Source organism: Papio anubis, chromosome 13, assembly GCF_008728515.1.
Source record: "Papio anubis isolate 15944 chromosome 13, Panubis1.0, whole genome shotgun sequence".
Taxonomy (NCBI): domain Eukaryota; kingdom Metazoa; phylum Chordata; class Mammalia; order Primates; family Cercopithecidae; genus Papio; species Papio anubis.
In genome coordinates, this window is record NC_044988.1 from 100,930,464 (window position 1) to 100,956,569 (window position 26,106).

The following is a 26,106-nucleotide window of genomic DNA, read 5'->3' on the forward strand; positions in this document are numbered from 1 at the left end:
GAGGCGGAGGTTGCAGTGAGCTGAGATCACGCCACTTCACTCCAGCCTGGGCAACAGAGTGAGACTCTATCAAAAAAATAATAATAAAAAATCGGAGTCCTGACCTTTGCACACAGGCAGAGCAGCAGAGCCTGTGACTGCTCTGTGACAGAGCAGCTGACTCCACCACTCTCCTGTGCTTCCTTGCAGGTCTGTGCAGGGTTTTGGTGGCTGGCGAAGCTGAGGGGGAGTCATCAGGCCCTTTGGTCCCTGGGACCAACTGCATCCTCAGCTGCTTCACCGAGAAATGCTGGAGCAGGCTGCTCAGACCGACGCTGCCATCAGAACACATACACCCAGAAAGAAACAACAGAAATCGAAACTCACGAGACGCGTGATTACTTGTTTTATATTTCGCGTTGGGTTTTCCCTGCCACTATTAAACTGTCTGTTTCTGTACAGAATGTATGTGCATTTTTTCAGATCACAGCCAAGGAGATAGCCCCGTTTCTGTGGCTCTGAGAAGCCAGCAGAGCCTCCATCAGCCAGCACTGTGTCTTCAAGGATGGCATCCAAAGTCACCAGCGTCGGGTGTTGGTAAATAGCATCGAATGTGCCATGGTCTCACTTGGACCTAGCGCCCTCCACATAGGGAAGAGGTTGAAGGCTGGTGGGTTGTCTTTTTGAGGCCAAAACTTGGTTATCTCCTCTCCATGTTCTTTTTGCCGTTGTATATCAGGACCATCCAAGGACACACTCTGAGATTGAGAAGAGGCACAGGAAGCCACTCATGCCAGCAGCAGTTGAGTTTCAGAAGCAGGCATAGCGCTCTTCAGTATAATAATAGCCAGCGTGAGGCAGGATAGTGCTGCCCCTTAGCCGGCCTTGTCCGCTCATCTCCATGTGGCTCTTGGGTGCTATGTGTCCTACTCCAGAGAGGAGGGACCAGTTGCTTGAGAAGACAGCCTTTATATTCTGTATGTGGCAGTGACATTGGTAACCACACCTACCCAGTGTCTGCTAACCACAGTGCAGATAGCCCTTGGGTAGACCCAGGAAGTGGGAAGACACTGCTATTGCCGGACAACACTAGCAGAACGGTAGTGGATTTGACAGCAGTGTTTGCTAGCACGGCCCAGAGTTCATCACTGCAGTTCTGTTATAGTGCTTCTTTATCTTTAATGCAGTATCTTTGAGGCCTGTAACATCCTAGATGGTTGCCATCAAACAAGGACCATCTCGCATTGAAAACAGATGTAAGACTTTCTCTTTCAGACCCAGAATCTGACAGCGCTTTGGCTTGGGTCATGAGCAGGGGCGAGTTGGGAAGGGATTTTTTTTTTTTTTTTTTTGAGTTTTACATATTGGCAGGTTGTTTTTTTTTCATGTTTTAATAAAAGTTTGACATGACATTAATTCATGTTGCGGAGAGTGTGACCTCCTTGGTTCTGATGGCTTAAGGGGGGACAGTAGACCATGGTGAGGTCCCCACTGTGTCACCACCTGGTCTGATGGTCCCCATCTTGCCTATGCCCCAGCATCACCTGCAGAGTTGTTTGTCAAGTACACATTCCCAGCCTCCATCCTGGGGACTCTGGCTCCAGAGGACTCAGATAGAGGCTAGATACCCACCTGGCTTTGTTTTTGGTGATTTCTTAAGCTCGCAAGAGGAGGAATCTCTGGGCCGGGCGCGGTGGCTCAAGCCTGTAATCCCAGCACTTTGGGAGGCCGAGACGGGCGGATCACGAGGTCAGGAGATCGAGACCATCCTGGCTAACACGGTGAAACCCCGTCTCTATTAAGAAATACAAAAAACTAGCCGGGCGAGGCGGCGGGCGCCTGTAGTCCCAGCTACTCGGGAGGCTGAGGCAGGAGAATGGCGTGAACCCGGGAGGCGGAGCTTGCAGTGAGCTGAGATCCGGCCACTGCACTTCAGCCTGGGCGACAGAGCAAGACTCCGTCTCAAAAAAAAAAAAAAAAAAGAGGAGGAATCTCATTGTATAGCACTGTTGGGTTTCAGAAATCCCTCCCTCAACCAGATGCCAGCAGAGCCAAGAGCTGAAATTAGATCCGTGGTGTCTCTGGATGTCTGTCACCCTGCACTCTGTGCAGTTAGGAGAGGGAGGGGCTGTCTGTACGGTCCGTTATCTAGGGGCCCTGCCTCTCCCAAAGAGCTGGGGTCTCCAAAAATTTAATGTGTGCCCTTTTTGGTCCTTGTAGAATTGAAGAGCCTGACACCTTCTCCACCCTGTGTTCACAGGAGGCCCTCTCAGCCATGAAGTGGGGGGACAGTCCCCAGTGACATTCACAGCCAGTCACAAGGCATGTTTCTCCCACGTGGGCTCGTGCTAGTTTGTATACAGAGGCCATCTGAAGACAAAGGGACTCAAGCTCTGACAGGAGAGGCTCATGGCGGAGGGCTTAGCTTTAAAGGGAGAGGTGCTGCAGGCTCCATTCTGCCCTTGGCTGTCATCCTGCTGACTGGCACCCAGGCCGAGCCAGTCTTCTCCTACCCTTCTGCTTCCCCCTGGACACTCCTTTTTATAAATAGAAATGGTTCGGCCTAAACCCTTGACCTCAAATTCTCTGCGTTGATCCTCCATTGAGGTGGCATGTGACATCTCTCCATAAGGCACTATCAGCTGTGCTCAGGCAGATAACACCCCCACTCCCTGTCAGGCAGCAGCCCCGGAAGAATGTCCTACAGGCCTGTGAGCCCCTACAAGTTTCTTTTTTGGGTTCGATTACAGTGGTAGATGGCAGGGGTCAGCTCAGCCTGCATCCCCTGACGCCCGAGCTGTCGGGATGTCCGGCTGGAATGCACGGTCGCTCCCGCCTGCCCGGGGAGGAGATGGCGGGGCTTGAGCCGCCTCCAAATCAGGGCAGGCAAAGAGTCTGGATGATGACAAGAAGGGGCCCCAAGGATGCCCACGCAGCCCTTCTGGGGCATGTGCTGCAGTGGCAGGCACAGGCAGCTTCATTTATGTTTCTGTTCCGCTTAACTCTGGAAAGGGGGAAGGCAGACTGCGCTAGGTCGTGTTTTGCTTGGCTTTTCCGGACACACATATCCCACTGGTAATGGGTGCTTCAGATGGCAACACAGGGATAGAGGCCAAATTAAGCTCCTCAGGGATGGGTAGAAAGAACCCCAGTTACACAATGACACAATCCCAGCCTCTCGTTGGGGCAAAAGTGTGAGTCCTGTGGCAAGATGACGTGGCTGAGCCAGTGGTCCCCTCCACATGGCCCTGCCTACCTGTGAGTGTCCTGGTGCCTGCTTTCAGCTTTGAGTTCTCTGTGGCAGCCTCCGGAGAGGCTCCTAGGTCAGGTGTCTGGCATTACAGAGGGAGTGGACTGTGCAGGCTGCCCTCACTCTAACCCCCACCTGCTCTGTAACCAGATCGAGGCGCTTGGCGTCTATGTCTTGAGAGTTTTTCCCCTCAGTTGTAAAGTAGAATTCGAATACCTGTCTGGCAGGGCGGTGGTTCGGACTAAATGAGGTGGACCTGGCACAAACCTGCTTCCCAGTCTTGGTGATGCTGTTGTGCTCACCCACAGGCTCTGGCCTGACATCTGGGTGAAATGGTCCCAAGTTGGTTCCCACTTCGACTTCATCTGGTTTGTGGGGTAGGGACATCTCCTGCCTGGCCTTCAGCCCCCTTATCAAGCACAGGACCCCGCTGCTGGGGAGTGGTGCGGCTCTAGTGCAGCGCGCAGGCTTTCGTTGGAGATTCTTCATCAGGGCTGGGCTAGGCCCTTGAATCTATTTTTCCTAAAACAGTGATTTCCTAAAGCGAGTGACTCTTGTACAGATGGTCCGCGAACCCCATGGGCCTTCTGCTTTAATCTAAGGACAGTAGCCATAAATACCCACCCAGGGGGCATCTGAAACACAGAACCCAGCTCCCACGAACATGTTTATTTTGCAGTTAATCCAGGCTAAGGGATTTTATCTGAAATTGTTGATAAGAAACACAAGTGCAAATTTAAACTGCTCTCTGGCACCTGCTCAAAAAAGAAAAACTCTGAAAGTACAAGTGGGCCAAGTCACCTCCTTGCCAGTCAAACACTTTGAACGCTCCTCTGTGAGTCCCCCTAACAGGAGGAAAGACCTTCCTTGCCCTCGTCCCGCCTGGCAGCAGCTCACCCCACTTAGCTTCTGGACTGCCACTTAGTTGTTTATTCTATTTAATTGTTTTTAGACAGAGTCTTGCTCTGTGACCAGGGTGGAGTGCAGTGGTGCAATCTCGGCTCACTGCAACCTCCGCCTCCCAGGTTCAAGTGATTCTTCTGCCTCAGCCTCCCGAGTAGCTGGGACTACAGGCGCCCGCCACCACGCCCAGCTAATTTTTGTATTTTTAGTAGAGACGGGGTTTTACCATGTTAGCCAGGATGGTCCTGAACTCCTGGGCTCAAGCCATCCGCCTTCCTTGGCTCCCAAAGTGCTGGGATTACAGGCGTGAACCAGCGCGCCTGGCCGCATTTGTAATTTCTCTTAGAAGACCTGTCCAGAGGCTGGGCGCGGTGGCTCAAGCCTGTAATACCAGCACTTTGGGAGGCCGAGACGGGCGGATCACGAGGTCAAGAGATCGAGACCATCCTGGCTAACACGGTGAAACCCCGTCTCTACTAAAAATACAAGAAAATTAGCCAGGCGAGGTGGCGGGCGCCTGTAGTCCCAGCTACTCGGGAGGCTGAGGCAGGAGAATGGCGTGAACCTGGGGGGGCGGAGCTTGCAGTGAGCTGAGATCCTACCACTGCACTCCAGCCTGGGCGACAGAGCAAGACTCCGTCTCAAAAAAAAAAAAAAAAAGAAGAAGAAGACCTGTCCAGTACTTCTTGGCATTTGATTTTTAGCCAACAAAACTGACCCAGTTTCATGCCAGAGATGGGGCTTCTTGTCCATACTTCCTCTGAGGAAGGCCGTGGAGCACCCTGGCTGGAAGGCAGGGACAGTGGATCTCCCATCAGGCTGCCAGCCGGTCGGATTCCTGTGTGTGCATCCCCATTGCTCTGCCTCAACATCACTCTCTACTTTTCTCCTGGGGAAAGAAGGAGGAGCAATTGGATGGAGGGTGTATCAACCCCCAAACTTCTGCCGTTGTCAAAATGTCTCCCATGGGAAGTTAGTATTCTAAAAAAAAAAAAAAAAAGGTGAGGGCTCTGTGGCCAAATAAGTTTAGAAAGAGTGGATGGGACAAAATTTAACATCTTTTTATTATTAAAAAAAAATACCTTTTTGAACCTTTAATATGCAAATGTGTTTTGTAAATCAGTAAGAGGAAACAGTCCATTTCCCAAATACGTTTGTCTCGGAACCTTTCTCCTTGGAGTCGGGGTGGTTGGCACTCGGGCTGGGAGCCGCTGCCTCATTGATGTTGCTGGACGGAAGCACAGCTCACTTCCTGCTGGTCGTTTCTAACACACATTCCTTTTTTAAAATTGCTTTGTAATAGTAACAATTCACTGGATGTTTACAGCATGCCCGGCACTGACTATGCTAAGCACTTCACTGACATTTTCACATTCCACCCTGTGAGCCACATACTATAACCCACAGCTTTCAGAGGAGAAAACGAGGCTGAGCCAGGAAGCGGTTTGCCCAAGTCTCACAAGAGAATGAGGGGCGGAACCGGCACTGGGGCCCAGGCAGTGCCTCCCTCCCACTCCTGCCAGGCCCTGGCTGGCTACCATTGGATCTCCTGATTCTTCTCCAAGATACCTGTTCATTTCCAAAGAAATCCTGCCTGCTGGTGCCAGCAACATTGCTGAACCCCTTACCGACCAACAGACCACCCTGTGAAAACAAGCCGGCCTTGACATCGGTCACAGCAAATACTCCGACACCACGAAGTCACCTGTCCCCTCTGCTTCCTCTCGCCTGTCTGTATCTGTGATCGTGATCTGTCTAAAACGGCAGCCCAGGGGGGGCTGGACAGAGGCCGGGCCTGTCTAGCTTATGTTGGTGTGAACCACGCACAGATGGGGGTTTGCGAGTCCTGACGAGGACGCCAGGGTGGGAGCAGCTGGCTCCACACCCTTCAGCTGTGTCATCTGCCCTTCCTCTGCTGTCTCCTCCAGGGTCTGGCTTTGAGGCTTGCCAGAGTCCCACCAGAGGTCGGGCCACAGGCCCACTGAGGTGGCAGTTGTTGCATTGTTATAAATAGAAGCCCATCCATACCACAGCCCCGGCCGGCCGGAGATTCTCTGCATTGTTTTCAGGCCTAGATTGCCAGCTGCAGAGGCCACAGGCAGGGGTGGGGGGAGCGAGTGGGCTGTGGATGGAAGGCGGGAGCCCCAGCACATGAGACAAGAGCTGAGCCCGGCCCTGGCTGGAGGTGACCTCACCTTGCTGGTATCTTGGCCCATGAGGGTGCAGAAGCAGCTTTGCTTTGTGGCCCATCGGATGTTGGCTTTCTCGACCTCGCCTAGTGCCTTTCCATCTGGAAGGCTAGAAGGGGACTTGGCTGCCGTGCAGCCCTCACCGTGCCCGCAAGCCCTCCTGTCTGGCCCTTCTCCATCTCCTGCCCCTCTCCGCATCTCATCTCCCCGCGGTTCTCCAGGCCCCTCTGCACTTTCTCTGCTCCTCAAATGGCCCATTCTCCTCCTCGCCACGGGACCGCTCCATCCTCTGTCCCTTCCTGCTCATCCTGCAGGTCTCCGTTTAAGCGCCACCTCCCTCCCGCAGAGCCTTCCTGGTGGGCTGACCTGCTCACAGGCACCGGCTGCCTTTGTGTGCTCCTGCCCTGCTGTGCTGCTGTTTTGAGGCCTCCATCGCAATTGTAATTGCTCGTGTAGTCCGTGGTTTCATTCATTTATCTAGTCCGTCCCAGCAACGGGCAGCTCCGTGAGGGCAGTGCCAGGACAGAGCAAGAGTCAGGAACTGTTGATAAATGACTCACAGCACGACTTCCTAGAAAGAAGCCAAGACTTGTTCAAAAGCCAGACCCCCGCAGGAGATGACAAGGGGTAGCGAGTATTCAGACAGCCCAAGGGCACAGGGCCAGCTAATGGCACCAGAGCCGCACAGCAAGACCAGGGCTCCCCTACCCTGCCCAGGGATCCTCTGGGTCTCATCCCAGGAACACACTAGGGCAGGGCAGCCAGGTGAGGGGTGAAGAGTGCAGACTGGGTGCAGGAGGCCCTCCTCTGAGACTCACCAGCTGGAGCAGGTCATCCCATCTGCCCCCAGTGAAAATGGGGCAGGTGCCGTGTGCCTCATGGGGCAGGGCTTGCACGGGGCTCAGGGCAGAGCCTGGCACAGTCACTGGGGTGCTCACGGTGGCTTCCCTGCCTTCACAGGGAGAGACACAGGCCCCAGCAGACAGACCCCAGTGCTCCCCGAAGTCTTCCGTGATCCCACAGCTGACCGGCAGCACTCACTTCAGGAATGGGGCTCAGGGACCCGCAAAGGTCCAGCCTGGGTGACAGAGTGAGACTGCCAAAAAAAAAAAATCAAGACAGTAGACATCAGACAAGGAAGGACAGTGATCCCCAAGATTCAAGAAACTAATGAACGAGCCGTATAATTGCCCCAGTTACCGCCTGGAGAAAGTGTCCAGATCACAGGGCATGGAAGGAGAGCCCAAGAGGAGCCCGGCAGTCTCCCGGAGTTTACAAAGCAGATGATTGGGGAGGAGAGGGCCTCACACAGACAGAACTCTGGACCCTTGCGGAGGGTCCTCTCGAGTATTCAACTGAGTACTGCTCAGTTTGATACATGTGAGGAAATCCTGAGTCTAGAGAAGGAAAACAACATGAAAGGATTAGAGGCAAACTCTTCAGAACTCTAGGGCGAAGAATAGTGCCTCTTCCTGCCAGCCGAAGTGGAAAGCCTCATAAATCACTTCGCACTGGATTCAGTGCTCAGAAACGGTTTGCCTCGGTGCTGGGAGAATATGAGTGCTACCCAGAATGCCGCTTGGATCTCACAATGCTTAAAAGCAAGACCCAAACAAATCAAACTATTTCCAAGTAAGAATCCACAACAAAGCCCAAGGAGCACATAGGAATACAAAAGCACCCTGTAGTGGGCGGCTGTCAAAGGTAGCAAAAGGGCGGGCCCTGGTGCGCAGTGGCTGAGGCCATCTCCTGGGCTGCCTGGCCATCACAGCCAAACAGGTACTGCTGGACCAAGAGGTGGTGGCCCTGGGTGGCAAGGGCATCAATGTTTCTAGCAATTTCTACAGAAACAAGTGAAAGTGCCTATCCTTCCCCTGCAAGTGGATGAATGCCAACCTTTCTGGCAGCCCCTACCACTTCCAGGCCCCCAGCCACATCTTTAGGCAGACAGTGTGGGGCGTGCTGTCCTTAAGACTAAGCGAGGCCTGCCGGGCATGGTGGCTCATGCCTGTAATCCCAGAACTTTTAAACTGAGGCGGGTGAATCACCTGAGTTCAGGTGTTTAAGACCAGCCTTGGCCAAGATGGTGAAACCTCATCTCTACTAAAAATACAAAAATTAGCCAGGTGTGGTAGTGGGCACCTGTAATCCCAGCTACTCAGGAGGCGAGGCAGGAGAATTGCTTAAACCCAGGAGGAGGAGGTTGCAGTGAGCCAAGATCTCACCACTCCACTCCAGCCTGGGCGACAGAGCAAGATGCTGTCTCAAAAAAAAAAAAAAAAAAAAGACTGGCCAGGCACAGTGGCTCACACCTGTAATCCTAGCATTTTGGGAGGCCAAGGCAGGCAGATTACAAGATCAGGAGTTCGAGACCAGCCTGGCCAACATGGTGAAACCCCGTCTCTACTAAGAATACAAAAATTAGCCAGGCGTGGTGGCAGGTGCCTGTAATCCCACATACTCGGGAGGCTGAGGCAGGAGAATCACTTGAATCAAGGAGGCAGAGGTTGCAGTGTGCCGAGATCATGCCACTGTACTCCAGCCTGGGCAATAAGAGCTAAACTCCGTCTCAAAAGAATTTTTAAATTTAAATTTAAAAAGACTAAGTGCGGCCAGGCTGCCCTAGACCACCTCCAAGTGTCTGACGGGATCCCACCACCCTATGACAAGAAAAAGCGGGGCCGGGCACGGTGGCTCACGCCTGTAATCCTAGCACTTTGGGAGGCTGAGGCAGGCGGATCACAAGATTGGGAGATTGAGACCATCCTGACTAACACGGTGAAACCCCATCTCTACCAAAAATACAAAAAGAAATTAGCTGGGCGTGGTGGTGAGCACCTGTAGTCCCAGCTACTCGGGAGGCTGAAGTGGGAGAATGACGTGAACCTGGGAGGCGGAGCTTGCAGTGAGCTGAGATCACGCCACTGCACTCCAGCCTGGGCGACAGAGTGAGACTCCATCTCAGAAAAAAAAAAAAAAAGAAAAAGAAAAAGCGGAGGGTGGTTCCCGCTGCCGTTAAGGCTGTGTTTCAAGCCTCTAAGAAGGTCTGGGCCGGGCGCGGTGGCTCAAGCCTGTAATCCCAGCACTTTGGGAGGCCGAGATGGGCGGATCACGAGGTCAGGAGATCGAGACCATCCTGGCTGACACGGTGAAACCCCATCTCTACTAAGAAATACAAAAAATAGCCGGGCGAGGTGGCAGCGCCTGTAGTCCCAGCTACTCGGGAGGCTGAGGCCGGAGAATGGCATGAACCCGGGAGGCGGAGCTTGCAGTGAGCTGAGATCCGGCCACTGCACTCCAGCCTGGGCAACAGTGCGAGACTCCATCTCAAAAAAAAAAAAAAAAAAAAAGAAGGTCTGCACACCTGGAGCGCCTGGCTCACAAGGTTGCCTGGAAGTACCAGGTGGTGACAGCCACCCTGGAGAAGAGGAAGGTCAAAATCCACTACCAGAAGAAGAAACAGCTCATGAGCCTACAGAAACAGACTAAGGACAGGCACGGTGGCTCATGCCTGTATTCCCAGCACTTTGGGAGATTGAGATGGGCGGATCACTTAAGGTCAGGAGTTTAAGACCAGTCTGACCAACATGGTGAAACCCCGCCTCTACTAAAAATACAAAAATTACCTAGGTGTTGTAGCAAGCACCTATAGTCCCAACTACTAGGGAGGCTAAGGCAGGAGAATCGCTTAAACCCAGAAGGTGTGAGGTTGCAGTGAGCCAAGATCATACCACTGCACTCCAGCCTGGGCCACAGAACGAGGCTGCATCTAAAAAAAAACCAAAAACAAAACAAAAAAGTCCTGCTTGGGCGGGGTGCAAGAGCTCACCGCTGTAATCCTCACACTTTGGGAGGCTGAGGCAGGAGGATCATTTGATTCCAGGAGTTCAAGACCAGCCTGGGCAACCTAGGGAAATCCTGTCTTTACAAAAAAAAAAAAAAAAAAGAAAATCAAAAAATTAGCTGGGCATAGTAGCATGTGCCTGTAGTCCCAGGAGTCAGGAGACTGAGGTAGGAGGATTACTTGAGCCCAGGAGGTTGAGGCTGCAGTGAGCTGTGATGGCACCACTGTACTCCAGCCTGGACACCAGATGGAAACCTTGTCTCAAAAAATAACAATAATAAATATAAACTTCCCACTTAGTCATATACTATATCTGCAGCTGCTAGAATGTGAGAAAGTGGCCAGGCACAGTGGCTCACGCCTGTAATCCCAGCACTTTGGGAGGCCAAGGCAGGCAGATCACTTGAGGTCAGGAGTTCAAGACCAGCCTGGCTAACATGGTGAAACCCTGTTTCTACTAAAAATACAAAAAATTAGCTGGGTGTGCAAAGAAGCAAAGAAATATAATCTATAATTGGAAAACTCAAACAATTGAGATGGGCCCAGAAATGATGCAGATTAAAAAATTAGCAGTCAGAAACGTTAAAACCATGATCACAACTGTACTCTGTATTTCCAAGAAGCTAGAGGAAAGATTAAACATATTGGACAGAGGCATAGAAGAGATACAACAGATCCCAACTTGTAGAGATGAAAATGATGGTATCTGAGAAACACCTGGGAGGGATTAATAGGCTATTATGCATGACAGAGGAAAAGATGAGTGAACTTGACTTGAAGGCATAGTGATAGAAACTCCCCAAAATGAACCACCACGGAGAGAAGACTGAACACATTTGGAACAGAACATCAGTAAATGGTGGGACAACTTTGAGTGGCCTAACATACGTGTAATTGGAGTCCCTGAAAAAAGATGGAGAGAAAAATACAAAAAGATCAGAAATGGTAACTACATGAGTAAATGTAAAGATTGGGGTATAGGGGTTTTCTAAATCTCTTTAAACAATAACTGTTTAAAGCAAAAATAATAACAATGTACTGTGGGTTTTATGATATTTGTGGGAAAATGTAGTATGACAACAGCTGGGCATGGTGGCTCATGCCTGTAATCCCAGCACTTTGGGAGGCCAAGGCGGGTGGATCGTCTGGGAGTTTGAGACCAGCCTGGCCAACATGGTAAAACCTCATCTCTACTAAAACTACAAAAATTAGCCAGGCATGGTGGCAGGTGCCTGTATCTAGCTACTCTCAGGAGGCTGAGGAGGTTGCAGTGTGCCAAGATCGCCCCATTGCACTCCAGACTGGGTGACAGAGTGAAACTCCATCCCCACCCCAAAAAAAAAGGATATAAAAAACCCTAAAGCAAGCACTAAAATAACACAACAAAGAGTTATAGCTAATAAGCCAACAAAAGGTACATAATAAAATCACAAAAACTCATCCAAATGAAAGCAGAAAATGAGGGGGATAAAAAGGAAGAAAGAGCAGATAGGAGAAAGAGAAAACAGTGAGATGATTGATTTAAAGTCAATCATATCGGCCGGGCACGGTGGCTCAAGCCTGTAATCCCAGCACTTTGGGAGGCCGAGACGGGTGGATCACGAGGTCAGGAGATCGAGACCATCCTGGCTAACACGGTGAAACCCCATCTCTACTAAAAATACAAAAAACTAGCCAGGCGAGGTGGCGGGCGCCTGTAGTCCCAGCTACTCAGGAGGCTGAGGCAGGAGAATGGCGTAAACCCGGGAGGCGGAGCTTGCAGTGAGCTGAGATCCGGCCACTGCACTCCAGCCTGGGTGACAGAGTGAGACTCCGCCTCCAAAAAAAAATAAAAATAAATAAAGTCAATCATATTAATAATCACATAAAATAGAAATGGTCAAAAAAAGCAAGACTCGGCTATATGCTGCCTACAAGAAACTAATTTCAAGTATGACAAAATAGATTAAAAATAAAACAATGGGAAAAGAGTTATGCTAATACCAACTATTTTTGAAAGCTGGAGTAGCTGTATTTATATCAGATAAAGTAGATTTCAGAGCAAAGAACATTGTCAGGGATAAACACGGTCATTTCATAATGTATCAATTCAGGAAGAGAACAGGAGTCCTAAGTGTTTCTGTACCTAATAACAGAGTTTTAAACTACATGAAGCGAAGCCATTAGAATTACAAGGAGAAATAGATATATCCAGAGGTCTCAACAGCCCTGTCTCAATCTTTTTATTATTTATTTTTTTTTTTTGAGACAGGGTCTCACTCTGTCACCCAGGCTGGAGTGCAGTCGTGCACTCTCAGCTCACCATAACGTCCGCCTCCCGGGCTCAAGCAATCCTCCCACCTCAGCCTCCCAAGTAGCTGGGACTACAGGAGCACACCACCATGCCTGGCTAATTTTTGCATTTTTTGTAGAGAAGGGTGTTTGCCACGTGGCCCAGGCTGGTCTCAAACTCCTAGACTCAAGCAGCCCTCCCACCTCGGCCTCCTAAAGTGCTGGGATTACAGGCAGGAGTCATTGAACCCCACCCTGTCTCAAAAATTGATAACCCAAATAGACAGAAAATAAGTCAGAATATAGAAGACTTGAACAACGCTATCAACACACTTTGAACCTAACTAACATTGGTAGAACACTCCACCCAGCATCAGTAGAATATGTGTTCTTTTCAAGTGCACACAAATAGGAAGGCCATATTCTAAACCATAAAACAAGTCTCAATGACTTTAAAAGGATTCAACTTACACAAAATATGTTCTCTGACCACAATGGAATTAAATCAGAAATCAATAACAGAAAGACAACCAGAAAAATCTCCAACTATTTGGAGGCTAAATAACACATTATTTAAAAAAAGGAACTTAGAAAATATTTTAACAATGAAAAATGAAAACATGACATCACAATTTGAGGTGCTAAAGTAGTACTTGCAGGGCAATTCATAGCACTAAATGCCTATATTAAAATAAGAAAAAGTGCCGGGTGCAGTGGCTCATGCCTATAATTCCAGCACGTTGGAAGGCCGAGGTAAGTGGATCACCTGAGGTCAGGAGTTCAAGGCCAGCCTGGCCAACATGGTGAAACCCCATCTCCACTAAAAATACAAAAATTAGCCAGGCATGGTGGCAGGCACCTGTAATCCCAACTACTTGGGAGGCTGAGGCAGGAGAATCGCTTGAACCTGGGAGGCAGAGGTTGCAGTGTGCCGAGATTGTGCCATTGCACTCCAGCCTGGGTGACAAGAGTGAGACTCCATCTAAAACAAAACAAAACAAAAAAACAAAAAATTAGCTGGGCATGGTGGTGCATACCTCTAGTCCCAGCCACTAGGGAGGCTGAGGCACGAGATTCGCTGAACCCAGGAGGCGAACATTGCAGCGAGCTGAGATTGCGCCACTGCACTCCAGCCTGGGTGACAGAGTGAGACTCTGTCTCAAAGATGAAAAATAAAATAATAAAATAAAGAAAAAAGCTATCTTAGGAACTACAGAAAGAAAAATAATAAATAACAAGAAAGGAAATCATAAAGATCAGAGCAGAAATCAATGATGTAAACAAAACAAGACAAAAATAGGAAAAAAATAATAAAATCAAAGGGTGTTTCTTTGAAAAAATTAATTAAACTCTAGCCAGACTGATCAGGAAAAAAGAGATAAGATACAGATTACCAATGTCAAGGAAGGAGATGGACAATGTCACTACAGATTCCTTGGATATTAAAAAGAACATCAGGGAAATATATATGTTTCTATTAAAATCAACTTCAATGAAATAGACAAATGACTCGAAAACAACAATTATCCAAGTTCACTCAGCAAGAAATAACCAGTGTATCCCTCTACCTATTAAAGAAATTGAATTTATTGTCAAAAACTTTCTCATAAGGAAAACTCTTGGCCCAGATGGCTTCTCTGGTGAATTCTACCAAACCTAGAATTCTTCCTTAAGGAAGAAATAATATTAATTATATGCAAACTCTTCCAGAAAATTCAAGAGAAGAGAGTACTTCCCAATTCATTCTATGACCACTAGCATTACCGTGACACTAAAACCTAACATATAAGAAAAGAAAACTACAAACAAATATCCATCAAGATTGATGGGAAAACTCTTATTTTATTTTATTTAAAGAAGTTTTTTGTTCCTACAAGATGCCAAACAGAAAAATTCTTTTTTTTTTTTTTTTTTTTTTTTTTTTTGAGATGGAGTCTCGCTCTGTAGCCCAGGCTGGAGTGCAGTGGCGCGATCTCAGCTCACTGCAAGCTCCGCCTCCCAGGTTCACACCATTCTCCGGCCTCAGCCTCCCGAGTAGCTGGGACTACAGGCGCCCGCCACCTCGCCCAGCTAGTTTTTTGTATTTCTTAGTAGAGACGGGGTTTCACCGTGTTAGCCAGGATGGTCTTGATCTCCTGACCTCGTGATCCACCCGTCTCAGCCTCCCAAAGTGCTGGGATTACAGGCTTGAGCCACCGCGCCCGGCCAAACAGAAAAAATTCTTAACAAGCTTTGAGCAATCAAATCCAATAATTTATAAAATCGATAACACTTAATGACCAAGTGAGGTTTATTCCAGAAATTCAAGGTTGATTCAACATTTGAAAGTCAATCCATGCAATTCACCATATTAACAGAGTAAAAATTTTTTTGGCCGGGCGCAGTGGCTCAAGCCTGTAATCCCAGCACTTTGGGAGGCCGAGATGGGCAGATCACGAGGTCAGGAGATCGAGACCATCCTGGCTAGCACAGTGAAACCCCGTCTCTACTAAAAAATACAAAAAATTAGCCGGGCGAGGTGGCGGGCGCCTGTAGTCCCAGCTACTCGGGAGGCTGAGCAGGAGAACGGTGGGAACCCGGGAGGCGGAGCTTGCAGTGAGCTGAGATCCGGCCACTGCACTCCAGCCCGGGCGACAGAGCGAGACCCCGTCTCAAAAAAAAAAAAAAAAAAATTTTTTTAAATGATTATCTCAATAAATACAGGAAAAGCATTTGATAAAACCCAATGTCCATTCTTGATAAAAAACTCTCAGCAAACTAGATATTGAAGGGAACTTCCTCCACTCTATAAAAGGCATCTAAGATAAATCTACTGTTAACATCGTACTTAATGGTGAAGATAGAGTGCTTTCACCCCAAGACAGGGAACAAGGCAAGAATATCCATTCTCACCACTTCTATTCACATTGCACGTGAGGTTCTAGCCAATGCGCTTAGGCAAGGAAAAGAAACGAAAGGCATGTAGATTAGAAAGAAGATGTAAAACAGGCTTTACATGCAGATAACATAATCATCTATTTAGAAAATCCTGTGAAATCTAGGGAAAAAGTTATTTTCAAGACAGTTTCAGTCTGTCCCCCAGGCTAGAGTGCAATGACGTGATCTCGGCTGACTGCAACCTCCACTTCCTGGGATCAAGCAATTCTTGGGCCTCAGCCTGCAGAGTGGCTGGGATTACAGGCATGCGTCACCACACCCAGCTAATTTTTGTATTTTTAGTAGAGATGGGGTTTTGCCATGTTGGCCAGGCTGTTCTGGAACTACTGACCTCAAGTGATTGCGATTCGTCTGCCTCTCCCTCCCAAAGTATGGGAATTTCAGGCGTAAGCCACTAAACTCGGCCGGAAAAAGCTATTAAAACTAGTAAGTAACTTAAGAAGGCTTCACAATACAAGCTCAATAAACAGAAAACAATTGTCCTTCCGAATACTAACAATAAAAAATCAGAAATTGGAATTCAAAATTCCAATATCATTTACAATAGCAACAAAAATACGATTTGCCTAAGTATAAATCTAACAAAAGATGTGCGGCCAGGCGCGGTGGCTCACTCCTGTAATCCCAGCACTTGGGGAGGCCAAAGTGGGCGGATCACAAGGTCAGGAGATCGAGACCATCCTGGCTAACACGGTGAAACCCCATCTCTACTAAAAATACAAAAAAAACTAGCCGGGCGTGGTGGCCGGCGCCTGTAGTCCCAGCTACTCGGGAGGCTGAGGCAGGAGAATGGCCTGAACCCGGGAGCGGAGGTTGCAGTGAGCCGAGATCGCGCCACTGCACTCCAGCCTGGGCGACAGAGCGAGACTCCATCTCAAAAAAAAAAACCAAAAACAGATGTGCAAGACCGTAGACTGTACACCAAAAACTACAAAACATCGCTGATTGAAATGAAAGAACACCTAAATAAACGGGGGACACACAGTCTTGAATCAGAGCATTCAATATTGTTAAGTTGCCACTTGTCTCCAAATTGACCTATAGATTCAATGTAGTCCCAATCAAAATCAAAATCCCGACAGACTTTTGTTTTGTTTTGTTTTGGTAGCTGATTCTAAAATTCATATGGAGCTGCAAAGGAGCTATAAATATTTCGGCCGGGCGCGGTGGCTCAAGCCTGTAATCCCAGCACTTTGGGAGGCCGAGACGGGCAGATCACGAGGTCAGGAGATTGAGACCATCCTGGCTAACATGGTGAAACCCCGTCTCTACTAAAAAATACAAAAAACTAGCCGGGCGCAGTGGCGGGCGCCTGTGGTCCCAGCTACTCGGGAGGCTGAGGCAGGAGAATGGCCTGAACCCGGGAGGCGGAGCTTGCAGTGAGCTGAGATCCGGCCACTGCACTCCAGCCTGGGTGACAGAGCGAGGCTCCCTCTCAAAAAAAAAAAAAGAAAAAAAAAAGAAAAAAAAAAAGGAGCTATAAATATTTCATAAAATTTTGGAAAAGAAGAACAAAGTTTGAGGACTTACACTTCTTTTCTTTAAGACATTATAAAATTCGGCCAGGTGCAGTGGCTCACGCCTGTAATCCCAGCACTTTGGGAAGATGGAGGGGGAGCCAATCACTTGAGGTCAGGAGTTCAAGACCAGCCTGGTCAACATGGTGAAACCCTGTCTCTGCTAAAAATACAAAAATTGGCTAGGCGTGATGGTGCACGCCTGTAGTCCCAGCTACTCAGGAGGCTGAAACAGGAGAATCACTTGAACCCGGGAAGCGAAGGTTGCAGTAAGCCGAGTTCGTGCCATTGCACTCCAGCCTGGGAGACGGATGGAGATTCCATCTCAAAATAAATAAATAAATAAATAAATAAATAAATAATATATATATGTATTTTATTAAAATAGTACATGTACTTCCAAAATATATACAACTATTATTTTAAAAGACATATTATAAAGCTACATTATTCAAGACCATGTGGTCCTGGTGTCAAGATTTAAAGAAACATAGGTTAATTGTACAGAATAGAACATCCAGAAATACATCCGCACGTATCTGGTCACTTGATTTTCGACAAAGGTGGAAGGTGACACAGCGAGAAAGGATAGGCTTTGCAACAAAAGCTGCCGGGACGATAAAGTCTCCAAGTGCCAAAAAGAGAACTTTGACTCCTGCCCTGCACGTACAAAACTGACTCAAAATGGACCATAGACATCAATGTAAAATCTAAAACTATTAAAGAAAACACAGGAGAAAAATCTTTGTAATCTTGGATTAAACAAACATTTCTTAGACCAAAAGCATAATCCATAAAAGAAAGTATTAATAGCTGGGTGCAGTGGCTCTTACCTATAATCCCAGCACTTTGGGAGGCCAAGGTGGGAGGACTGAACTTAGGTGTTTGAGACCAGCCTGGCCAATGTGGTGAAACTCCATCTCTACTAAAAATACAAAAATTAGGCTGGGCACGGCGGCTCACACCTGTAATCCCAGTGCTTTGGGAGGCCAAGGCAGGCAGATCATGAGGTCAGGAGTTCAAGACCAGCCTGGCCAACACGGTGAAACCCCGTCTCTACTAAAACTACAAAAAGTTAGCCAGGCGTGGTGGCAGGTGCCTGTAATCTAAGCTACTCTGGAGGCTGAGGCAGGAGAATCGCTTAAACCTGGGAGGCGGAGGTTGCAGTGAGTAGAGACCACACCACTGCACTCTGGCCTGAGCAACAGAGCGAGACTTTGTCTCAAAAAAAAAAAAAATTTGCAGGCTTGGTAGCTTGTGCTTGTAGTCCCAGCTACTCCAGAGGCTGAGGCAGGAGAATGGCTTAAGCTCGGAAAGTTGAGGCTACAGTGAATTACAATCATACCACTGCACTCCAGCCAGGACAACACAGCAAGACCCTGTCTCTTAAAAATAAAAATTAAAAAATTATTCACTTTACATAATATATGTCAATTATACCTAAACAAAGCTGTTTTTTTTTTTTTTAAGAGTTTGAGCAACATCACGTCCCCTACTCCTACTCTTAAGACTTAGGCTAGGCACAGTGGCTCACTCCTGTAATCCCTGCACTTTGTGAGGCCGAGGAGGGTGGATCCCCTGAGGTCAGGAGTTCGAGACCAGCCTGGCCAACATGGTGAAACCCTGTCTCTACTAAAAGTACAAAAATTAGCCAGGCGTGGTGGCGTGTGCCTGTAATCCCAGCTACTCAGGAGACTGAGTTAGGAGAATTGCTTGAACCAGGGAGGCAGAGGTTGCAGTGAGCTGAGATGCGCCACTGAACTCCAGTGTACTCCAGCCCGGGCGACAGAGTGAGACTCCCTCTCAAAAAAAAAAAAAAAAGGGCAAACTTTTTTTTTTTAGTTGGAGTCTCGCTCTGTCGCCCGGGCTGGAGTACAGTGGCACATTCTTGGCTCACTGCAAGCTCCGCCTCCCAGATTCACGCCATTCTCCTGCCTCAGCCTCCTGAGTAGCTGAGATTACAGGAGCCTGCCACCACCCTGGCTAATTTTTGTATTTTTAGTACAGATGGGGTTTCACCATGTTGGCCAGACTGGTCTTGAACTCCTGACTTCAGGTGATCCACCCGCCTTGGCCTTTCAAAGTGCTGGGATTACAGGCGTGAGCCACCGCACCCGGCCGCACCTATGCTTTTGATGATGGGTCCAATGGCAGTGATTGTGGTTAACACCAATCAAGCCTTAGGCACTGGCTGCTCACCTTGGTCAGGCTGCAACCAGGAAGGAGGCAGCCCACCCTCCAAGGCACACGTGATCCACATGAGCAGCTCGGCCAGGGGCCTTTCTTCCACCCACCTCCTCCATCTGCCTCATTTACACCAAGCGGGCACTGAACAGATGCCGTCCACGGCGCTGCACAGCCCCAAAGTATGTCCAGCAAGATGGCTTGTGGGGTGGGGGACCTCACCCGTTGTATTATTTTGTCCCCTCAGAGTCTCAGCTAAAATTGGGGCAGCAAATAAAAGCTTTTTTGGGGGAAGGAGCGGGGATTGGGTCTCACTGTGTGACCCAGGCTGGAGTGCAGTGGTGCAGTCACAGCTCACTGCAGCCTTGAACTCCTAGGCTCAAGCAATCCTCCTGACTCAGCCTCCAGAGGAGCTGGGATTACAGGCGTGCCCCACCACGCTGGGCTAATTTTTTCTATTTTTTGTAGAGATGGGGGTCTTACTATGTAGCCCAGGCTGGTCTCCACTCCTGGGCTCAAGTAATCCTCCTGCCTTGGCCTCCCAAAGTGGTGGGATTACAGGCATGAGCCACGGTGCCCAGTCAAGAAAACCATTTTATCATCCCATTACGAGCTCAATAACAGCTAACATCTGTTATTGACCTATTGGCAGTTCTGTGCCGAGGGCCTTGCCTGATGACCCCACGGAACTCTCCTCCCTGTGACGAGAGCGTAACCCTGTCTTGTAGATGAGGAAACTGAGGCTCAGCGGTGCCACCAAATCACTCGGATTTACTAAGCGCTTACTCTGGGCTGGGCACTTGTCCAGATGCTCGGGACCATCGGCTTCACGTGCCTCTCCAGTCTTGTGAGGTGAGGAACCGCGTCCATCCCCAGTCCGTGTCCCAGGAAACCGAGACCTGAGAGGAAGGGGACTTGCTCAAGGTCACAGCCATAGAGGGACCCCCCACCCAGGAGGGCTCACATGACTGTCTCCGGCCTCCAGCCCCAACTGCAAGGGGAAGCACCATCCTGGGGAGACCAGAGACCCAGGACCCCCTCACAGGCGAGGGGCTGGCACGTGGCCTCTGGCGGAACTTCTGGCCTTCACCGTCTCCGCCAGGTCACTCGTCAATGGCCGGCTGCCTTCTGGAAAGCTGCTGTTGTCAGACAGTGACCCTGGGTGGAGTGAGGCATCCATGGGGGCTCACTCCCAGAGATGGAGGCTGGAGCCCTGAGCAGAGACGCCAGCTGTGCTCGGGTCCTCTGTGGCCCCCAGGGCTGCAGAACAGGGCAGGCCAATTCCCTTGTCACTCCTAAAAGAACATTTGAAGCCCGCAGCAGGCCGGTGTGGGCCCCCCAGTTCCTCCGCTACTCTGGACTCCTCAGCTACTCCTTCCCCAGAGGCTGTCGGACCTGCCTTCCGGCCTCCAGCACATGGAGGTGATGGAGCACAGTTAGGAGGCGCTTCTGTGAACCAGGAGGCGGCCCTCACCACGCAGAAGCTGTGGGTGCCTTCCTCTCGGACTTCCAGCCTCCAGAACTGTGAGGGATTGGCTTCTGTGGTTGATGAGGCATCCGGTCTATGGTTACTTTATTCTAGAGCCAAACTGAGCTAAGGCGATTGTCCGTTATCTGTGAATATACTAAAACCGTAGAACCGTACACTTTCTATTTGCGTTTATTTTGTGAGACAGGGACTCACTGTCGCCCAGCTGGAGTGCGGTGGCACAATCATGGCTCACTACTATGAGCATGTGCCACTGCGCCCGGATAATTTTTTGTTGTTGTTGTTTGCTTTTTGAGACGGAGTCTCACTCTGTCGCCCAGGCTGGAGTGCAGTGGCACAATGTCGGCTCACTGCAACCTCTGCCTCCAGAGTTCAAGCAATTCTCTGACTCAGCCTCCCGAGTAGCTGGGATTACAGGCGCCAGCCATCACGCTCGGCTAATTTTTGTATTTTTATTAGAGACAGGGTTTCTCATCTTGGCCAGGCTGGTCTTGAACTCCTGACCTTGTGATCCACCTGCCTCAGCCTCCCAGAGTGCTGGAGTTACTACAGGGATGAGCCACTGAGTCTGGCCTATGCCTGGCTAATTTTTAAGTGTTTTTGTAGAGATGGGGTCTCACTATGTTGCCCAGGCTGGTCTCAAACTCCTGAGCCCAAGATCCTCCCAATTCAGCCTCCCAAAGTGCTGGGATTACAGGCAGGAGCCACTGCACTGGCCAGAACCTACACTTTTTTTTTTTTTTTTTTTTTTTTTTAGATGGAGTCTTTGTCGCCCAGGCTGGAGTGCAGTGGTGCAATCTCACGGCAACCTCCGCCTCCCGGGTTCAAGTGATTCTCCTGCCTCAGCCTCTTGAGTAGCTGGGATTACAGGCATGCGCCACCATGCCCAGCTAATTTTTGTATTTTTTTCAGTAGAGACAGGGTTTCACCATGTTGGCCAGGCTGGTCTTGAACTCCTGACCTCAGGTGATCTGCCCACCTTGGCCTTCCAAAGTGCTGGGATTACAGGTAGGAGCCACCACATCCAGCCAGAACTGTATCCTTTAAATGGGTGAGTTGTGTGGTGTGTGAATTGTATCCCAGTAAAGCTAGGGTAAAGCATTTAAATACATTTGTGTGACTGTCTGACCACCACTCAGTCTGCATTTGTCATGGATGCTGAGAATCCCACATCACTAAGCCAGGCCCCTGTGGTCTAGATATTGCAGAAGAACTGAGCCGTATTTAGAGAGAAGAGTCCCTGGTCTCTGAGCTAAGCCCTGGTGCTCAGTGGGATTATTCTGGGGGCCCCATTTGCATGTTTAACACGGAGCACAACTGCTACACCCTTGCTGGGCCCCGGACCGTGGAGGACAGGATAAGTGTGCATGTCTCTGGCCTGACGATTAGGAAACTCAGGCATGTGAGGTTGAGCGACAAGCCCGATCTCACTCAGCGAGACAAGTGGCAGCCAGGAATAGTGCAGGGCTCCCAGCTGCATCTGGCCCGCCGTAAACACCCAGCCGCGCCACCCTTCTTCTGTCTGATTAAAAAGGGAACATGAAATTAAGAACCAGGGCTCAGGCTGATGCAGGAAATAATCCTGTCTCTGCATTCCAAGTCGAGCCGTCTGGGCCGGAAGGGAGCTGGGCTGACCTTCGCCAATTCCCATGTTGATTTCGGGTTCACCTCCCTGGACACAGGCACAGAGATGGAGTTCATTCGCTCCAATGTGTTGGCTTGCATTTAACAGTTGCCATCGGTTGGGTGCGGTGGCTCACGCCTGTAATCCCAGCACTTTGGAAGGCCGAGGCAGGCAGATCACCTGAGGTCAGGAGTTCAAGACCAGCCTGGCCAACATGGTGAAACCTCATCGGTACTAAAAATACAAAAATCAGCTGGGCGTGGTAGGGGGGGGCACCTGTAATCCCAGCTTCTCAGGAGGCTGAGACAGAATTGCTTGAACCTGGGAGGCGGAGGTTGCAGTGAACCGACCTTGTACCATTCCACTCCAGCCTGGGCGACAAGAGCAAAACTCCGTCTCAAAAAAAAAAACAACAAAAAAGTTTCCATCATCCAAGATCAACAGGGCTGCTAAGGACTTGGACTCAGCATCATGCTGGGGAACCTTAGCAACAGGACGGCTGAGGGCAGTCTGGTAGAACTGGGGTACCAGAAGGCTGGGGTGTCACAGAAGGATCAGAGACAAAGAATGGGGTCAAAAGCCGGGTGTTTGAAACCAGCCTAGCTCTGCAGCTTCCCAGAAAAGTGGCCTTTGGCAAGCCCCTTGGTCCCTTCTGTGGGGCAGTGTCCTCACTGATTGAAAGGGAAGAGCGGCCGGGCGCGGTGGCTCAAGGCTGTAATCCCAGCACTTTGGGAGGCCGAGACGGGTGGATCACGAGGTCAGGAGATCGAGACCATCCTGGCGAACACGGTGAAACCCCGTCTCTATTAAAAAATACAAAAAACTAGCCGGGCGAGGTGGCGGGCGCCTGTGGTCCCAGCTACTCGGGAGGCTGAGGCAGGAGAATGGCGTAAACCCGGGAGGCGGAGCTTGCAGTGAGCCGAGATCGCGCCACTGCACTCCAGCCTGGGCGACAGAGCGAGACTCCGTCTCAAAAAAAAAAAAAAAAAAGAAAGGGAAGAGCATACTTGAAGGATTAGCAGTGACAGGAAGGGGCCTGGACAGCACCCACCGGAGTGGCTGGTTGTGCCCTGTGATCTTGATGGGCAATTTATGGACTGTCACACAGTAAAATATTTGCTTTCATCCTATGCCCAGACCCCAACCAGGTGGGAAGCCGTTTCCGTGGCAGCGCCCAAGCAGGATAGAGGATGACCTAGAGAACCACCAAGCCAGAGGCGACAGAAGATCACCTGGGCTGTTAGAAACCTCCGAGGCCCTGCAAGCACCACAGGCCCTCATACTTTTTATTTATTTATTTATTTTTTAGACGGAGTCGCACTGCGTCACCCAGGCTCTGGAGTGCAGTGGTGCGGTCTCAGCTCACTGCAACCTCTGCCTTCTGGGTTCAAGCGATTCTCCTGCCTCAGCCTCCTGGGTAGCTGGGATTACAGGCACACGCCACCATGCTTGGCTAATTTTTGCATTTTTAGTAGAGACGGGGGTTTCACCATGTTGGTCAGGCTGGTCTCGAACTCTTGACCTCGTGATCCACCCGCCTTGGCCTCCCAAAGTGCTGGGATTACAGGTGTGAGCCACGGCGCCTGGCCAGGCCATCACCTTTTTTGCAGTTCCTGATGAGACCGTCTTCTTTAGGGCCCCAAGAGGGGCTTTCCTGGTTGGCCTCATGGCCCAGCCTACAGCAAGTCTCTGTCCCATTTCAAACAGCCCCAGAGCAGAAGGGGCTCTCCTGAGAAGTGACTTCGAAGGTGGGAGGTGGAGGTGTATGGGGTCGCTGTGCAGCTGCTTCTCCCAGACCCTGGATGTCTCAGGCAGGTGAGCCTCGCCTGGCCCAGACAGCTGGCTCTCTTAGGCCCGGATCCTGGAGAGGAACCCGTGACAGCTGGGCAGAGTCTACCGTCTGCCTCTTCTCCCAGTCTGGACTTCTAAATTTCACCTGCTGTCAGCTGGAGAGGCTAGAGGGCTTCCACTGTGTGACTAAATGCCACTTGGAATCCACTTTACTCACAACCCCCGTCCTTGTACATTTCCCTCTCGAAACTGTTACTCACAGATTCAGCTGCGTCTCCTGTCTCACTGCGCCTCTGCATGAAGGTTTTGTTCTCCTGAGCCCCTGAGCTTCTGAAACCCTGCTGTCAGGTTAGGCCTGCACCCCATTCTCTGTACACACACACACACACACACCCCCTATGGTCTCTCATGGGCAGAGCTCAGGAGCCGACTCCACACCGAGAAGCCAAACCATGACAGTGAACTGCGCCACCCGGAAGCCATCTGCATGGACCGCGGCCAGCAATGCCTGTTATGCAATTTCCTGCTTTGCTGTCTCAGCCCCAGGAGGCAGGATGTGAGCGCCGTTGGTTTGCTGCAACGTGGAAAACCCACAGAAGACCCGAATTCTGATGCCCAGAGCGCATGGGGCCTCCCTGTCCCCATGGGGGTGCAGCGAAGCCACTGCCCACCCTGCATGATGAGCCTGTGCAGTGGGTGCAGCAGCCGGCCCCTCCTCAAAGGGAAAGAGATGGGCTCATTGTGGGCCAGAAAAAACTGACTGTCCCGAGACTTCCGGGGTGGGGAGGGGGGTGCACTTCCTGCCCGGGGCACCCAGGATTGGGGAGCAGAGGACTGGGACCTTCTCAGTAACAGTCACCAATGTTACTGGACACTGCACATGGCCCCACAGTCTCAGGCTCAAGACTGAGAGTGCGCCATGGCGAGAGGTGCTCTGTGGCCAGGGTTCGAATCCTGGCTCCGCCTTGCCCTAGCTGCGTGGTCTCAGGCAGCTCCTTGGCGTCCACTCTCCCCGTTCCTTCGTCTGTGAAATGGGGGTGGCAGTAACACCTCCCTTGTGGGGTTGTCATGAGGATTCAATGAGTTCGCACCCAGAAAGAGAGAACAGGGAGTTTCCACTGCATCCGCCAGTGGGCAGCTCCTCTGAAAATCTCCAGTTTCTTTTTCCTTTTTTTTTGAGACAGGGTCTCGCTCTGTCACCCAGGCTGGAGCACAGTGGCGCAATCTCAGCTCACTGCAGCCTCCACCTCCCTGGTTCCAGTGGTTCTCCTGCCTCAGCCTCCCAAGTAGCTGGGACTACAGGTGCCCGCCACCACACCGGGCTGATTTTTGTATTTTTAGTAGAGACGGGTTTTTGTCATGTTGGCCAGGCTGGTCTCAAACTCCTGACCTCAAGTGATCCACCCACCTTGGCTTCCCAGAGCACTGAGATTACAGGTGTGAGCTACCACACCTGGCCAAATCTCCATTTTCCATACAAAGTAAGTAGGGCTCAGAGGGGCTGAGTGTCATGCTGAAGCTCACATAAATGGCCTTGAGCCTGTAGTCTGCCTTCAGGGCCCACGGCCACTCCAGGACCTCCAGGGCCCCCACCCACGCTTACACAAGAAAGCGCCACTTATAAGATGGTATCCATTCAAGGCTGGGGCCTCACAGGACCCCTCGTCAGTTGCTGGCCGAGGGCAGGGCACGGAGCCCCTGTCCAGACACACTGTCCTGCCTGTCCACAGGAAGACACCTTTGCAGGCCCAAGTTAAGGGTCAACCTAAACATTAATTGCCCTTGACATAGGGCTACTGCCTTTCTGGGTGGCATGGCCTCCATCCTCACAAAAGAGAACCTGTTCGCCAAAAAGCCAAGCTGCCCCTAATTCCTAGCTCTACCTCCAAGCCCACCACCCTCCAGGCAGGGCACTGGCAGGGGCACTTGTGGGTGCAAGGCTGAGACCGCAGGGCTGCTCTCGCCGGAGCTGGTGCTGTGAACAGCAGCAGCTGGAAGGAGCAGGCCTCAAAGGCTAGCTCCCTCCTCCCATTTCCCAGGTCCTGAGCACCAGGAGCCCAGCCTCAGCCCATCCTCCTGCCCCGCAAACATGTTCACCCCCGTAGCCAGCACCGCTGAGCCACCCACC

General features: G+C 50.4%; 1 protein-coding gene and 1 long non-coding RNA gene across 6 annotated transcripts in view; one reads left to right on the forward strand and one right to left on the reverse strand.

Annotated features, from left to right (window-relative positions):
- NUP214 (nucleoporin 214) overlaps positions 1-443 on the forward strand; it is a 112,408-nt gene extending 111,965 nt beyond the window's left edge. For 3 of the 4 annotated variants that reach the window (XM_031654644.1, XM_031654646.1, XM_031654648.1), the window contains exon 36: positions 190-443. In XM_031654644.1, coding sequence (XP_031510504.1) covers positions 190-223 — 34 coding nt within the window. In that variant the 3' untranslated portion in view covers positions 224-443. The remainder of the gene's footprint in view (positions 1-189) is intronic. The other variant, XM_031654645.1, reaches the window with a different exon arrangement.
- Positions 444-4,739: 4,296 nt separating this feature from the next.
- LOC103878087 lies at positions 4,740-25,170 on the reverse strand. 2 transcript variants are annotated; one of them, XR_002517422.2, is made up of 6 exons: positions 24,239-25,170; positions 19,861-19,973; positions 7,522-7,718; positions 7,140-7,417; positions 5,215-6,892; positions 4,740-5,113 (listed from the first exon to the last, which is right to left on the reverse strand). It is a non-coding gene; the product is annotated as an uncharacterized LOC103878087 (long non-coding RNA). The 2 variants fall into 2 exon arrangements; XR_638072.4 differs by lacking the exon at positions 7,522-7,718 and having other exon boundaries at positions 24,239-25,160.
- Positions 25,171-26,106: the final 936 nt, after the last annotated feature.